The 15571-nt window shown below is 35.8% G+C and overlaps 1 protein-coding gene across 1 annotated transcript; it reads left to right on the top strand.

Moving 5' to 3' along the window:
* Positions 1-982: 982 nt before the first annotated feature.
* Positions 983-15445, top strand: LOC117915625 (DExH-box ATP-dependent RNA helicase DExH15 chloroplastic). The gene is made up of 16 exons (XM_034831239.1): positions 983-1490; positions 1610-1785; positions 1992-2105; positions 2577-2685; positions 2785-2871; positions 3611-3729; positions 4633-4813; positions 4990-5589; positions 5677-5955; positions 6447-6653; positions 7282-7647; positions 7987-8223; positions 13106-13326; positions 13629-13728; positions 13825-13971; positions 14110-15445. The coding sequence occupies exons 1-16, from the start codon at positions 1011-1013 to the stop codon at positions 14206-14208; spliced, it is 3522 nt and encodes a 1173-aa protein (XP_034687130.1). The 5' UTR covers positions 983-1010; the 3' UTR covers positions 14209-15445.
* Positions 15446-15571: the final 126 nt, after the last annotated feature.

Consider the following 15571-nt stretch of genomic DNA (forward strand, 5'->3'; position numbering starts at 1 on the left):
TAATAAAAATTAAAATTGAATTATGCATATATGAAATAGATAAACATTACAATTACATTTCCATATGAATTAGATAATATCAATTAAACTATATATAACAAATAAAATTGAATTATGCATAATAAAATAAATTTTATGAAAGGTAAGACATACCTTAATTAGCCTTGACTTGGAGTTAATCCCCTTCACCACCAAATTTTCAAAATAAAAAAATTTTGCTAGATCATATAAGAATTTTGATGTATGAAATGAAATGGAATGTGGGTATTTATAGGAATTTTTTTGGTCAAACTAGCCGTTGGATGGTCAAATAGCCGTTATAAATTAATTTTAACCGTTGGATCAAAATTTGGTTCAAATTTCACCATTAGATCTTTATATAACCGTTGGAAACACTCCATAGCCCTTGGATAAAGTGAAGATTGATTTTCCACCATTGGATCACAAATCTGACCGTTGGAGGCCTTTACAAATACACGGGTGAAATCTGGGCCATCAGATCCTCAAAAATTCAAAATTGGCTGTCAGATCAAAAGTATGGGAGCTTCAAAAAATCGGCGATTTATCGCCGATTTTACCGATTAATCGCCGATTTTTTCCCGTCAGCCTCCGTCTTCTCCGCGCGTGCCTCCACTCTCCGATTTTTCACCGATTTTTCGGTTCTGCATCGATATTTCGCCGATATATCGGCGATTTTGCCGATTTTTGGCCGATTTTTCCGTCGATCGATAATCGGTGCCGATTATCGTTTCGGTGCCTCCCGATATCCGATATTTCTCCGAAATATCGGCGACATTTTCCGATTTTTCAATCCATGTTCGGAGGCACTAGGCCATTGCAACAAAAGCACCCAATTAAAACGCCGGAACCAAATACGACGTCGTTTACCTGCGTCAAATCAAATATCCAATTGTAAAAACTGAAACCAATTTTATCCGTTAATTATATAATTTATATCCATAGCGCATACAGAGTAGCATCATTGAGAGCTTTGGTGCAGCTCTCCCGCCATGAACTCCCTTACTCTCCTCTCACATCCTCCGCACACCACGCTCCGCTCTTCCACCCTCTCCACAGACGAAGCCTGTCCATTTCTCCAACCTCACTCCCATTCTCGAGCCCTAGGGTTTTGTTTCCCCAAACCGCTCCGCCCACCAGCTCAGATCTCATCTCGGTTTCGAATCTCATACAAGTTTCGACGCTCACTCTTTCCGGTGGAACCTCAGCTATCCGATGTCGACGAGGACGATGATGACGATGACGACGAAGCCGCAGATGAATACGACGACGTCCCCGGTGAAGCTTCGGACGGAGTGGAAGAAGAAATCGAAACATCGATGGCTACATCTGAGGCGCCTGCGTCTCGGTCTGATGAATTAAAGTGGCAGAGAGTGGAGAAGCTCTGCAACGAAGTCAGAGAGTTCGGCGAAGAGCTGATTGATGTCGAAGAACTAGCCTCCATTTACGACTTTCGAATTGACAAGTTTCAGGTTTATCTTTCTGTACTATCCAAAATTTGTGTGGTTTTCTGATTAGCGTGTGCATATTATCGAATCCATAATTCCTCATTGTGCGAAGGTTTTGCGTTATTTATGCTTTCATTGCGTAGAGGTTAGCAATTCAAGCGTTCTTAAGAGGTTCATCGGTTGTAGTTTCCGCCCCGACAAGCAGCGGTAAGACTTTGATTGCAGAATCTGCAGCTGTTGCCACAGTAGCCAAGGGAAGGAGATTATTCTACACAACTCCGCTTAAGGCATTATCGAATCAGAAATTCCGCGAGTTCCGGTATGTAATGTTTTTCTGAATTCTGACAAAGAAAAAAAAAGAGGTTTACGTGTTTTATTTAATGCCGCTTTAAAATGCTTTTTGTTTACATGGCAGTAAGATTTTGCCAGGCTACAGATAAATGACTTGTTCAGAATTTTCTTTCAACTGATCTATTTGGAAAATCATTTAAGTAAAAATGAATATTGGTGGGTTTATCATTACAGTGAGACCTTCGGTGATAATAATGTTGGCCTTCTTACTGGAGATTCTGCAGTCAACAAAGATGCTCAAGTTTTGATTATGACCACAGAGATCCTGAGAAACATGTTATATCAGAGGTATTTTATTTTGTATTTAAACTTAGATCGCATTAAGACAGGGGAAAATTTTAAGCAGTTAGTCCAGCGATGTTTAATTTATAGTCTACAAAATGCATGATGCAATGTTGAAGAGATTTCATGTGCAATTAATGATGCAATCCAAATAAATTCATATTGGAAGCCATTATAGATATATTATTCTCTGTAAAATTGGAACAACTATCTTCATTAGTTAGATAATCAGGAGCTTGTTGTTTTTTCTGCATAGCCTCATCATTGCTATTGTTGTCAGTATTGTGATCATTGTTATTATTTTTAAAATCATCGGATTCACTTTTAGTTCAGAATTGTACTTCTGTAAGAAGAAAATTGTTTGTATTCTAATGTGCTCAGTGTTTCCTCATTGAAATTACTGGGTCTTAAACTTTGTGATATTCTTACTAGTAATTTCAGTTGTTAAGTTATATGATAACTTTTGTTTGCATGCAGTGTTGGAATGGTTTCTTCTGGGAGTGGGCTTTTCCATGTGGATGTAATTGTTTTGGATGAAGTGCATTATCTAAGTGACATATATCGGGGTACGGTCTGGGAAGAGATAGTATGTGATTTATGTCACCCTGCTCTCTGCTTGTTCTCTTTATTTCCTTCATCTTATAATTTCTAGAATATATTCTAACCTCCATGCACAATCATTTAGGTTATATATTGCCCAAAAGAAGTTCAACTTATTTGTCTATCAGCTACAGTTGCAAATCCAGATGAGCTGGCTGGTTGGATTAGTCAGGTATCTTTAGTTATCCAGTCTTTTAGTGCACTTGAAACTACTCTGGAAATTGTGAGTTTCTAACTGCACTTTCATGCTACAAAACAAGCTTGCAAGCAGATGTTTCATTTAGTACGTATTTCAGCCTGTGTTGCAAATTCTTGGTATCTCTATTTAGAATTAGTTTAGCAGAGTAATCAAATGCTGAAGTTTTTCTTCCATTTTTTGAGAAGCTGTGATAGAACATATTGGTTCAACTAGTTTATAGCTTGTCAGAGTACTATGCATACAACCACAGCCACTGTCAAACTTCTTTACTAGATCTCCATAAAAATATTCTGTGATATAAAAATATTCTGTGATATGAAAATTGTGACAAAAATTGATGACTGGTGATTTCTGTATTGTTTTAGCCAAGGCCTCAGACATGCCTAGGTTTATTTATTTATTTATTTTAAGGCAAGGCCTTTTATTTGCCTAAGTTGTATGAAACTTTAGTTATAGGAGAACATATCTCAGAAGAACTGACCTTTCTTTTGGAAAAGTTAATTGATTATCACGAATGAGAATATTCTGAAGAATCTGAACTATCTTGGTATGAGTGCTTTTTGAACCTATGAGCTTGCGTTGTTCCCCTTTTTTCTCTTTTAGGTGCCTTCTAATATATTCTCTCTTATTTGCCTATGAAGAGGACCTGTGAGAGGACCAATTGGTGGACTGATGTGTTTTTACGTTCTTTTCACTTCCATTTTGTTTCTAGATACATGGTAAAACTGAGTTGGTCACATCATCAAAGCGTCCTGTTCCATTGACTTGGCACTTTTCTACAAAGACTTCTTTGTTACCTCTTCTTGACGAGAAGGGAAAAAGTATGAATAGGTACCACCCATTTTCCTTAGAGTACTTTTTTTCAGCTTATTTGTGATGCAAGCAAATGTTTTCGTGGCTCTATTGTTATCTATATTCCCTCAATATTGGTGGCAGTAAACTGTGGTCATGCCATTATGTTATTTCTTCTTGTTCTTGTGGTAAGCATGATCAGCAGGCCTTTCCTTATTTTAATTTTTATCTGCCTGACCTCTTATGGTAGGAAGATGTAGTTATTGTTTGCTCCTCACACTAATAATTGAATGAGAGAGTTCTATGTCAGGTTGCAATATTCATGCTATAGAAACCTCACTCTTGATGAAATAGCTTTTTGGAGCAAGACGTAAATTTCATTCCAAAAAAGGACCTCTCTGTGGCTTGCTGATAAATATATTATGTTTAATAGCATTGATGAGAATGGTTGTCCTTTGGTGCATCCTTTTCTTACGCTCTGTTAATATATTTCCTGTTTGCCTATGAAAAAAGAAAAAAATCATTGATGAGAATGGTTGCATTTAATTCACATTGAAAAGTTATCATGTAGTGTACCATGGATCGCTTGCAGGCCTGTGATTGCTATTGTCTTTGCTCAGTACTTGTAGTTGGCTTTACCTCTTTTTTTTCAAACAATTTTTTTGTGTTGCATTCTCTCTTTCTTCCTCCCTCCTCACTCCAAAACATATTGGTGAGCTTAACAATTACATTGTTCAGAATTACTGGCTTATGAAGTTATTATGCGATGCCAAGGATTTGTCAGCATCTGAATGTTATTGTCTTTTAGTAGCCCTTGTAATTGGTTTCACTCTTTTTTCGTCAAATAATTGTTTGTACTACATTCTCTCTCTCTTGGAATATACAAATTGGCCAGTTATTAATGTCAACAAATTTCTTACTTTATGTTTTAAAATGGAACAGGAAGCTGTCTCTCAGTTATTTACAACATTATGCTTCAGGAGATAACTCTTACAAGGATGAGAGATCTAGAAGAAGGAATTTTAAAAAACGTGAAAGTGACATGAGCTACAGCAGTTTTGCTAGCATTCATGGACAATCCTCTCTTTCAAAGAATGACATAAACACAATTCGTCGTTCGCAAGTATGAACTTGAGTGCATTTATTTGTGGTTACCACTTTCTTTTCTTCTTCTTCTTCTTACTATTATTGTTATTATCATTTTCTTTTCCTATACGGTTTGTTCATCTGTTCCCTACTTCTGACTTGTGACTTAAAGAATGGCAATTTAATTATTTGCAGTAAGTTCTTAACTTTCAGGTTCCTCAAGTTATGGATACATTATGGCACCTTAAGGCAAGGGATATGCTGCCAGCAATTTGGTTTATTTTTAGCAGGAAAGGATGTGATGCATCTGTTCAGTATCTTGAAGATTGCAATCTCCTAGATGAGTGTGAAATGAGTGAGGTTGATCTGGCCTTGAAAAGGTTCCGTCTTCAGTATCCTGATGCTGTCAGGGAGTCTGCTGTAAAAGGCCTTCTGCAAGGGGTTGCTGCACATCATGCTGGATGTCTACCCCTGTGGAAATCATTTGTAGAAGAGCTGTTTCAACGAGGACTTGTTAAGGTTGTCTTCGCTACAGAGACACTTGCTGCTGGAATCAATATGCCTGCTAGGACAGCTGTTATTTCATCTCTCAGCAAAAGGGGTGAAAGTGGACGTATTCAATTGAGCTCAAATGAACTGCTTCAAATGGCTGGGCGTGCTGGACGTAGAGGTATTGATGAAAGTGGACATGCGGTGCTTGTTCAGACCCCCTACGATGGTGCTGAAGAATGCTGCAAGCTTCTCTTTGCTGGGGTTGAACCTCTTGTTTCACAGTTTACTGCTTCATATGGAATGGTTCTGAATCTTCTTGCAGTATGCACCTTCTTGTGTCATAAATTTCTTCTGATTTTTTTTTATGCTGATAGACTTCACTAAGTGATAAACGTTAGGGATTTACAGGGTGCAAAAGTTACTCGTAGATTGAGTGAATCCAATGATTTGAAGGTTCTCCAAGCAGGACGAACTCTGGAAGAAGCTAGGAAGTTAGTTGAGCAAAGTTTTGGAAACTATGTTGGGAGCAATGTTATGCTTGCTGCAAAAGAGGAGCTTACAAAAGTAGAGAAAGAGATTGAGGTGTTGTCTTCAGAAGTTACTGATGATGCTATTGATAGGAAGAGCCGGAAGCTGTTATCGGAGATGGCTTATAATGAGATTGCTAATCTGCAGGAAGAATTAAGGGTACATCATTGCTTATTTCCAGCCTTTATTCATTTATCTTTCTTGGGTACAGCAGTAAATTTACCAGTTAATACTTGTTATGTCCTGTATTTAGAAAATGGCATACTAATAAAACTTCCTTTATTATGGTGATCTTTTGCTTGGGGTGTATATATATCTACAATTTTCTCAAGAATCACAACAGATTATAATGTGACTTTGCATGGTTTAGTAAAATCAAGAACTAAAAACATTCAAAATTCATTCTGCATGAGATGGCTTTTTGTAGTTTTATTTCGCTTTAGTATGTCTGTTCTGAAAAGCCAGAGCTTTAGCAAAAGGCTTTGCTTTTACAGTGGATAAATGTATATGCTATATATGTTGCATTCTGCCACTCCTGTTGTTGAATTTGTCTTTCTAATGATGACGACTTTTCATTGATTTATTCTTTTGTTGTCTGTGTAAAATACATATGTTAATAATCTTACCTAGGATGGCCGATTTTTTTGCAGGCAGAAAAACGCTTGAGAACTGAGTTACGAAGAAGGATGGAATTGAGAAGAATGTCTGCCTTGAAACTACTATTGAAGGAGTCAGAAAATGGACATTTGCCTTTTGTGTGTTTGCAATATAAAGATTCTGAGGATGTTCAACACTCAGTCCCTGCTGTCTATTTAGGGAAGGTTGATTCATTTGATGGTTCAAAAGTCAAGAACATGGTGAGTTTATGCGTTTCTTTTGTTTGTAATAGCCATGAGAAATCATCAATTTCATGATCAAAATGATTATTGACCTTTTTTTCCTCCACAAGTAATGCTCTTTTTCAGTATAGATGGAAGGTATTTGGAATGCTGGAAAGTGCTACTTCCATAGAAATGAGGCCAACATTACAGTGGGAGGAGTTTGAAAAGGATAATGCAATTTTATAAATTTTTAAGTAATAGTCTCTTAAGAAAATGTTTTTAAAGTGGACATGCTAATTGCAAGATAAACAAAGCTTGACTACATGGAAGAGAGGATACCTCACCGAAGTGGGCAAAATTACTCTTTTCAATAGTTTTCATCAGCTAGCAAACTCACCTTTTCTCTGCTATCATTTCCTATCCTGTATTCTTCACCCAACTTACCCTCTATTGGTTATTGTTACACTGATTTAGAGATTCAATTGTACCCCTGGTTTTTTCAGTTTTCACATTTTTGTATAATCTTTTTTTTCCTTTGTTTCTTTTTTGGTTAGCTTTAAAGTTTTTGTTTATATTTTCCATTATGCTATGCACATCTTCGTTAGACTTTATCCTTTTGAATGACAACTCAATTGAAATGCACTTATCATTCCCCTGTTCACAGGTCTATACCAATGATTGTTTTGCACTAAATGCAGTAGTGACAGAGCTAAATGTTGATGATACTGACAGTCAACCCAATGGCAAACCATCTTATTATGTGGCTCTTGGTTCAGATAACTCTTGGTATCTATTTACAGAAAAGTGGATTAAAACAGTTTATAGAATGGGCTTTCCTAATGTTGCCTTAGCTCAAGGTGATGCCTTGCCTCGGGAAATTATGAGGGCACTTCTTGATAAGGCAGACATACAGTGGGAGGAGCTTGCTAAGTCTGAACTTGGAGGTTTATGGTGTATTGAAGGATCCCTAGAGACATGGTCTTGGAGTTTAAATGTGCCAGTTTTGAGTAGCCTTTCTGAAGATGATGAGGTAATCTGTAGGCGATAATGGTCTAATAACATTGGTCATATATTTTACCTGTAAGAACTCTTCTTCATTAAGCATTAACCTATATTACATTACATTTTTTTTAATTACTCCTTAATCAAGTTTTAAAGTGTCATGACAAGTGTATGCTAGTCAATTACGCCTTCTGGTTTCTTTCTGGTAGTAACCTTTTTCCCACTGCTCTGAAACTTCAGAACAGACTTTGTGATCCTGAGATAGTAGGAATGGTTTCACAGAATTATTGCTATTTGTTCACAGTTAAAGATTTTCTTGGAATCTAGAAACTATCTTACAAGATTTGCTTAACCTTTTTATTGCTAGGTGTTAAAAATGTCTCAAGCATACTATGAAGCTGTAGAGTGCTACAAGGAGCAAAGAAATAAAGTTTCACGTTTGAAGAAAAAGATAGCACGCACAGAAGGGTTTAAAGAGTACAAGAAGATTATAGACATGAGTAGGTTCACTGAGGAAAAGATTAAACGCTTGAAGGCTAGATCAAATCGTTTGAGTAGTCGAATAGAGCAAATTGAACCATCTGGTTGGAAGGAGTTTCTGCAGGTAAAATTGATGATAGTTTATTTGGTGACTTTCAGATAACTTATTTATACAGTAGTTTTATTCCAATTTATAGGTGCATGTACCATATAACCTGACTCTAAAAGTAAATGTATGATACACAAGCATATCTAGATGGAGAGATATAATTAGCATTTGACATAATAGACGTATGCTACATGCACCATTAAATTGAAATAAACATAATAGATTTGTGTTGCCTACAGTAAACATAATACAACTGTTTTCATCACTTTCTAAGAAAAAAAATCAATTTCATTAGTACATTCCAAAATAACCATTATAATAGGTTTGTTTCTTTGTGTTGATAAGAAACAAGAAATATTATATGAAGATTGGAATAATTTACAAAGAAGGATTGGGGATCCTTCTCAATAAGCAATATGAGGTAGGAAGGTAAAGAAACAAAGGAGGATAAAAAGAGAAGAAATAAGAGCACCCTATACAAGATTTATCATGGATTTAATCTAACTCTAATATATATTTGCCTATATTTCTATCCTTGTTTCATTTTATTCTAAAAATATAACTGTAGCCTACAGTACACTAGATGATATGTTGTACAGAAAAATACAAAAGATTGCCAATGAACAGTTCACTGTCAGTCACATGCATGCATGAACCCATATTTGGGTGGGGTTTGGGGGAGGCAGGTGCAATGTTTTCCTTGAGGGGCAATAATGAATTTTGTTGAAAAGTGCCTAACAAAAGCGGACATGCACTATGTACACAAGAGATAGATACTAGGTGCCAACAACATCTTAAACCCCACTTAAACAGTTAACTAAATCCAGAAAGAATCAAAGGTACAGTCTGATACCAAATTTGACCATGGTAGCAAAGTAAATGCAAACAGATTTTTAAATGTCACTTCTGTTGAGCTGTCCCCACCTTGAAAGCACCTTTTATTATATTCTCTCCAAATGGACTAAAACAAACAAAAAAGAGCAATCATCCTAAACAGCCTCCCTTTCCCCATAATTTCCATGCCAACCTAACTACAACTCCTTGATTGAACAAGGTAACACCCACAAAATACCAAAACTAGAGAACATGGAGGACCACGAACTGCATGCCAGCCTGCAATGAATGAGAATATGGTTGGCTGATTCTTTATCCTGCTTGCTGAGGAAACACCAACTTGCTAAAGGTTGGTCCCGCCTTTTAAGCTGATCCAAAGTAATTCCAAGTGAGGAAACTAACTCTAGATGGCGCCAAAGGAACCCAAACCTCCTAGGAGAAAAAATAGCCTTGCTCCCTTGGACTCAAAAAGTAGTAGTAAGATTTTAAGTAAAACTATAATTTCTAGTTAGCCTCCACCACACAAACACTGTAAAGAAAAGCTTGCAGCATTCCTTACTCCCTATTTAGAATTCCTCCTAAAACGAGGGAGCCAACTCCCCTGAACACCCTCTCCATTCTAAAAATCTGTTACCCAAGCATCATGGAAAGAAGGAAATACTGAACAAAACTAGAGAGATTCTTTCAAAGGGCTATCCCATCACCATGCATCAGTCCAAAACCTCATATGAGAACTATTGTCAATAAAAATTACGAGCATGAAAAGCTTCCCACTCTTTACAAATAAACATCCAAAGACTAATCCCAGGCCCTTCCTTACTGTCCTTCCGACATCTCTTCAAATATTCTTTGGATGACCTTTCTCCTTAAAATTTCCAGCCCTTTTGTGTACCTCCAAAGCTAGTAAAGCTTTGTTAAGCTCTAAAAGCCTTTTGATTCCCGAGTCTCCTTTACTTTTTAGTAAGCAAATTGTTGACCATCTGACCAAATGACGTTTTTTCTTACACTTACTGCCTCCCAAAAGAAAATTCCTGCAAATCTTCTCCAATCTTGTTTTGACCGCCTATAAGCACAAACATGAAGTAAATTGGGAGACTGGACATTGTGCTTTTGATTAAAGTCAGCCTTCCATCATAAGCACAAAATGAGTAAACCTCTGCCTAAACCTTTCTTCTGTTGAGTCCCAAATGGACACTGATTTGAAGGGCACTCTCATCTGCAATCCTAAAAAATTTCCCAGTTTGCAAACATTCTTTGACTAGTTTTTGGGTGCAAAAACTAATAACATTCTTTCAAAAGTTTTGAAAATTGAAAAAATGAGTAAAAAAACTTCTGTACTAACTTCCTTTATCAGAGTTTATCTCTTAAGACTGTTAGAAGAAATGTAGAAATTAAAAATGCCCTTTTAGTAAGAGAAAAATGAAGTTGTTTTGAAGGTTTTTTGTTTCTTTATTTTTTATTTTTGCTTTCCTGGTCATCTTTTTCTTCCTTGTGCATTTTCTTCCCAAAATTCTAAGATTATGTTTGGTTCCCTGAAAATATTAAGGAAAGAAAAAAAAGTTCTAAGGAAAATGATTTTTTCATGTTTGGTTATACTATGGAAAATATGAAAGAAAATTAAATATAATGAAAATTAGTTATAAACTTATGCATTTTCAAATTATTTAATTTTTATATCAAACAGTTAAAATAAGTAAAATGAGTTTAAAGTAGCATATAATAGTAATTTATTGACTTTATAGTTTAAATTGATTTTTTATTTTTTCACTTTTTCTTTCTCTATATTTTTCCTCTCTATTTTTTTCCCTTGCATTTTCCCTCGAATTTTCTATGAACCAAACATAGCATAAATATTATCTTCTCCCACAAACTTCTCCTAAAAAACCTTTTTTTATTTATTAGGCAAGCGAAAGAAAATATATTACTAGCACCTAGTAAAATAGCACATTCAAGTACGAACATATACAAGGGCACCAAAAGCAAAGAACAAGAAGAAAGAAGATAGGACACATGCAAGGGAGAGAAACACAAAATAACTCCTTCCCCTTGAATCCTAATCTATCAACAGAGTCTCCATTGATATCTACAAGGGAGAGAATCACAAAATAAATTCTTCCCCTTACTTGAATCCTAATCAATCAACAAAGTCTACCATTGACATTGGCACGTTATTTAAACTCACTCCAAAAAGTTGCACATGAAAGAAGTTTTGAACACTTGAACCAATTGTTCCACAGTGACAAATGACCCTTGATTTATCCCTCCAAAATAGTCAAAAGCAAATACAATGAGTAGATTTCCTAGTTTTGTTCTCTTTCTGACCGACAAAGGATCTATTCCAACTTAAAGAGGATCACTCTTACTGAATTTTTTATTTTATTATTATTATTATTATTATTATTATTATTATTATTTTTGTTTTGATAAATATCACTCCTGAAAAATGCATCATTCATTATATTTCAAATAAGGAGAAGGCTATTTGCCACAAGAAAGGAGGATGTGATCGATTGATTCTTCTTCACCTTTATTATAGGTGCAGCCATGACCACTCACCCTTGGTGAGTTGGCGTTGCTATTCCTTATTATTTTATGTGTTTTTCTTTGTTTTTGAAGAAAAGGAAAAGAAGAAAAGGGTAAAAGATTTCTTTCGTTTTTGAAGAAAGGGAAAATAAGAAGCTAAAGATAGAGGGAAACGGCCACAACAGTGGCCACTTTCTGCTACTGCTCCTTACTACTGTCTTTTATCATATTTTATTTTGTTTCTTATTCTTTAATAAGGGGTTAGAAGGAGAAAAAGAAGAAGGGAGGTGAATGTTGTATGCCATGAAGGTGTGTGCTGCCATGGTGATTCCTGTAGTCACTCAATCATGGCAATTGCAAGAGGATTTTTTTTTTTTTTCCTTGTGGAAGAAAAGAGAGAAGAAGTTGAATGGGAAGAGGAAGGTCTAGAGATTTATTGGAAATTTAAGGGTTAAAGATTTAAGGATTTATAAAAAATATGGGGATTTGGGATTTGTTAAAGATGGAGAAGATGAAGATGAAATTTAATTTAGTTTTTTTATCAATTAATTTTTCAAGGTTAATTTGGATTAATTAAAATCAGTAGAACAATAAATTTGAAACGATTTTTGAGATTTGAGAATTTATTTAATATATTAAAAGCTAGGGTTGTTGAAAATGATGAATAGTTAAATATCAGGATTAGTTTCAATTGATTAAATTTAATGATTAATAGGAAGTGTTTTTTAATTTTGGGAGTTTGTGAGATTTATGGGTTTAATGATGTTTCTTGACGATTAGGAATACAAGACATTAAATTTAAGTTAGTGAAGGACCAATTTGAAGTCAATTCAGAGTGTTAATTTGAAGTTTTTAGCACAAGGTAATGTGAGTGTGTATATATATATATATATGCATAGCTGATCTCAAGGGCTTCCATCAGCAATTTGTTTAAACCTGAAGGAAGGTCAGTGTAATACATGTAATATGGCCAAACCTCAGGGAAGGTTTGTGCAATTTACCCTTAAAAAAATGCCTTAAAATATGCCCTGATTTCCTCCACAATTTGTGATTGGAAAGGTGTTTTCTTCACCTTCTCCTCTCCCTCCTCCCTATGAAGGAAAAATTCCTGGATACACCACTGCCACAGCCAAAATTTCACAGCCATAGGTGGGGCTTTCCGATGTTCATGTGAAATCCAATAGCACAAATATTAATACATAAACTTTGGGTGTTCCACAAATTAAAAATTAAACCTTGTTTTGCCGAATATATAAACTTCAAGGCAAGGTTAATTTATCAATTTGAAAATGGGGCTTTAATATTGTTATATATGCATGTTTAGCCCATTGGGAAAATGTATGTTCTGTTTTTCATTTTATTGAGTTGTGGGTTAATTATATTGGCGCTAACATCTAAGTGGCTAGTATAATTCAGTTTTTATTATGTGAATTCTTTTCTCCATTCAATTAAAAATTTGTGTTAATTTTGTATTTCCTTGGGTACTTAAAAATTATAAAGATAGTGGTCTCACTGGTTTCTTTGAAAATCTTCAATCCAGGTCAGCAATGTCATACATGAAACTAGGGCATTGGATATCAATACACATATAATATTTCCTCTTGGGGAAACTGCAGCTGCAATTCGGGGAGAAAATGAACTCTGGCTTGCAATGGTTCTTCGGAGTAAAGTCTTACTGGGTTTAAAACCTGCACAACTTGCTGCAGTATGTGGAAGTTTAGTTTCTGAAGGGATCAAAGTTCGTCCTTGGAAAAACAACAGGTATTTGTCTTGCTTTCAGATGTGGAGGATTTCTTATCCCTAATTTCTTTTATATTAGCCTGAGACTGGTTTGTGGCTCTTGTGAGCTGACAAGATGAAATGGGAACTCAAGTTTGTAGTATTTTTGTTTCATCCTCTATCTGACTAGTGACTTAGTTTGGATAATCAACTTTCCTCATTGAGGACAAGCATCATAGACTAGAGAACATGGAGTCTGTATAACTTTTGCTTGAAATCCTGTCAACAGAATTTGGAAATTAGTTCAAGGGACTGAAATTTTAATTTTAATTTATCATCTGCAGCTATATATATGAAGCTTCCACTACTGTAATCAATGTCATCAGTCTTTTGGATGAGCAAAGAAACTCCCTTTTGCAACTTCAAGAAAAACATGATGTACAGGTGAGTCTACTGGTGGGATTAAGCAAATTTAGTCTTACAACACTTGGTATAATGCTTTAGTTACTATAGCAAGATAAGCTTGTCCTGTGGATACAGATACCTTGCTGTTTGGATAGCCAATTTTCTGGAATGGTTGAAGCCTGGGCATCTGGTTTAACTTGGAGGGAAATTATGATGGATTGTGCAATGGATGAGGGAGACCTAGCTCGCCTCTTACGGCGTACAATTGATATATTGGCTCAGGTACAATATTGCATACACCTCCTCACTAGTTTGATTTTAACATGGGCTAGATATGACAACTAAATATCTTCTATAATAGCTTATCTTTCTAATTGAATCCATGGTGTTGCTTATCTCACCCTTTACTTTCAATGCCAGATTCCCAAATTGCCTGATATTGACCCATCGCTGCAAAGCAACGCAATGACTGCATCCAATGTGATGGACCGCCCTCCAATAAGTGAGCTGGCTGGATGAAATTGTAAATAACACCACAGGTTTTCATAAAGGTTGTATAATTGGCACATTAGATCCACAGTGTTTATAGCATTTGATATAACTCAACTCAATTAAGCTTTAACCACCAAAATTTGGGAATTCAACCTTTTGCAACTCTTACAAAAACCTTGTTAAATTACCACACAATTTGTTCAGTTCTCTGTCAAATGTAAACGGTTAAACTATTAGTTTTATTAGTTTTGCCCTGATTTATTATTTTTATTTTTTTAAACAATAAAAAGTTGTAATTTTAATTAGTTTTGCCCCCAACTTTTTGGATCACCCAGTTTAGCTTTAGTTTTATGTACCTCTTGAACATTTGAATGTTAAGAATGTTAGAAACATCATTTTTCTGTAATTTGAAAACTGTCAAAGACTTTTTATGCTGTTGCTTGAGGCTTTTGCCAGGTTTCATGCTTCTGATAGGTTTGCAATTTGAGGGGAGCTAGTGGGGTGGATTCTCGTTTCCTGAAGCCTTTAGTCAACCCATTGTTGGTTAGAAAATTTTGGCCTGGTTGGATAAAGGCATGCTTTTACGAGAACCAGAAGGGAGTCAAAATCTACCACAAAGTTGACTTCTAATATCCCCAGGGGCATTGGAAAGCTACATAACAAAATTCCAGTAACTTGATACAAGCCCACTCTCTGCAGCTTCATCAGTCTCCTGAAAGCTACTGGAAATAATTCTCTGAAAGGTGTACCTGGAGATCCAGTGGCAAGGATTGGTGGTCTTTTGCAGGTCTCCATCTGTAAATATGGAATTCTTTGGAGATGCAGGGCCGTTAACGTCATTTTTTTGTATTCCTGACCTCATAACATGTTTGATCCAAGCAAAAACGCCAACCAGGGAAGATTTTTCCTTCTTAAGGATAAATTAGATGACTGCAGAAATATAATAAGTGGGTTTTTGGTTCATTGGGTCGAAGAACCTAAAATGCAAAACATTTGTAACAGCTTCGTGCCTCTGAAGGTCAGTAAACCTAAGATGGCCTAGAAACAGCAGGAGTTCAATGTCCCAAATCCCAAGGATACAAAGACAAATTGACGTCATCACCGATTTGTATTTTGTTTCAGGGTCCCATGTCTTGTTCTCGATGCTTTCATGTCAAAGGGACCATTAACACCCTGTATGTTAGAGGAGATATTTTATTTGCCAATGCTCACGATGATGGTCTGTTGTATAATTCTTGATATTCAGACAAGTCCCAGTCTATCATTCGTTATTTTTATTAAAATTTAGAACCATAAATATGAGAAAAACAAGATTAAATATTGATCGAGATAATCATTCTTGGCTGCCACTGTTCAAGTAGGGAGTCACCCTTTTTGGGTATTCCTGTGG

Source organism: Vitis riparia, chromosome 1, assembly GCF_004353265.1.
Source record: "Vitis riparia cultivar Riparia Gloire de Montpellier isolate 1030 chromosome 1, EGFV_Vit.rip_1.0, whole genome shotgun sequence".
Taxonomy (NCBI): Eukaryota; Viridiplantae; Streptophyta; class Magnoliopsida; order Vitales; family Vitaceae; genus Vitis; species Vitis riparia.

Coding starts and splice junctions, on each gene's coding strand:
- LOC117915625 (XM_034831239.1), top strand. CDS start 1,011: ATGAACTCCCTTACTCTCCTCTCACATCCTCCGCACACCACGCTCCGC. Junction 5,956..6,446: donor ATCTGCAGGAAGAATTAAGG/GTACATCATTGC, acceptor ATTTTTTTGCAG/GCAGAAAAACGCTTGAGAAC. Junction 7,648..7,986: donor GCCTTTCTGAAGATGATGAG/GTAATCTGTAGG, acceptor TTTTATTGCTAG/GTGTTAAAAATGTCTCAAGC.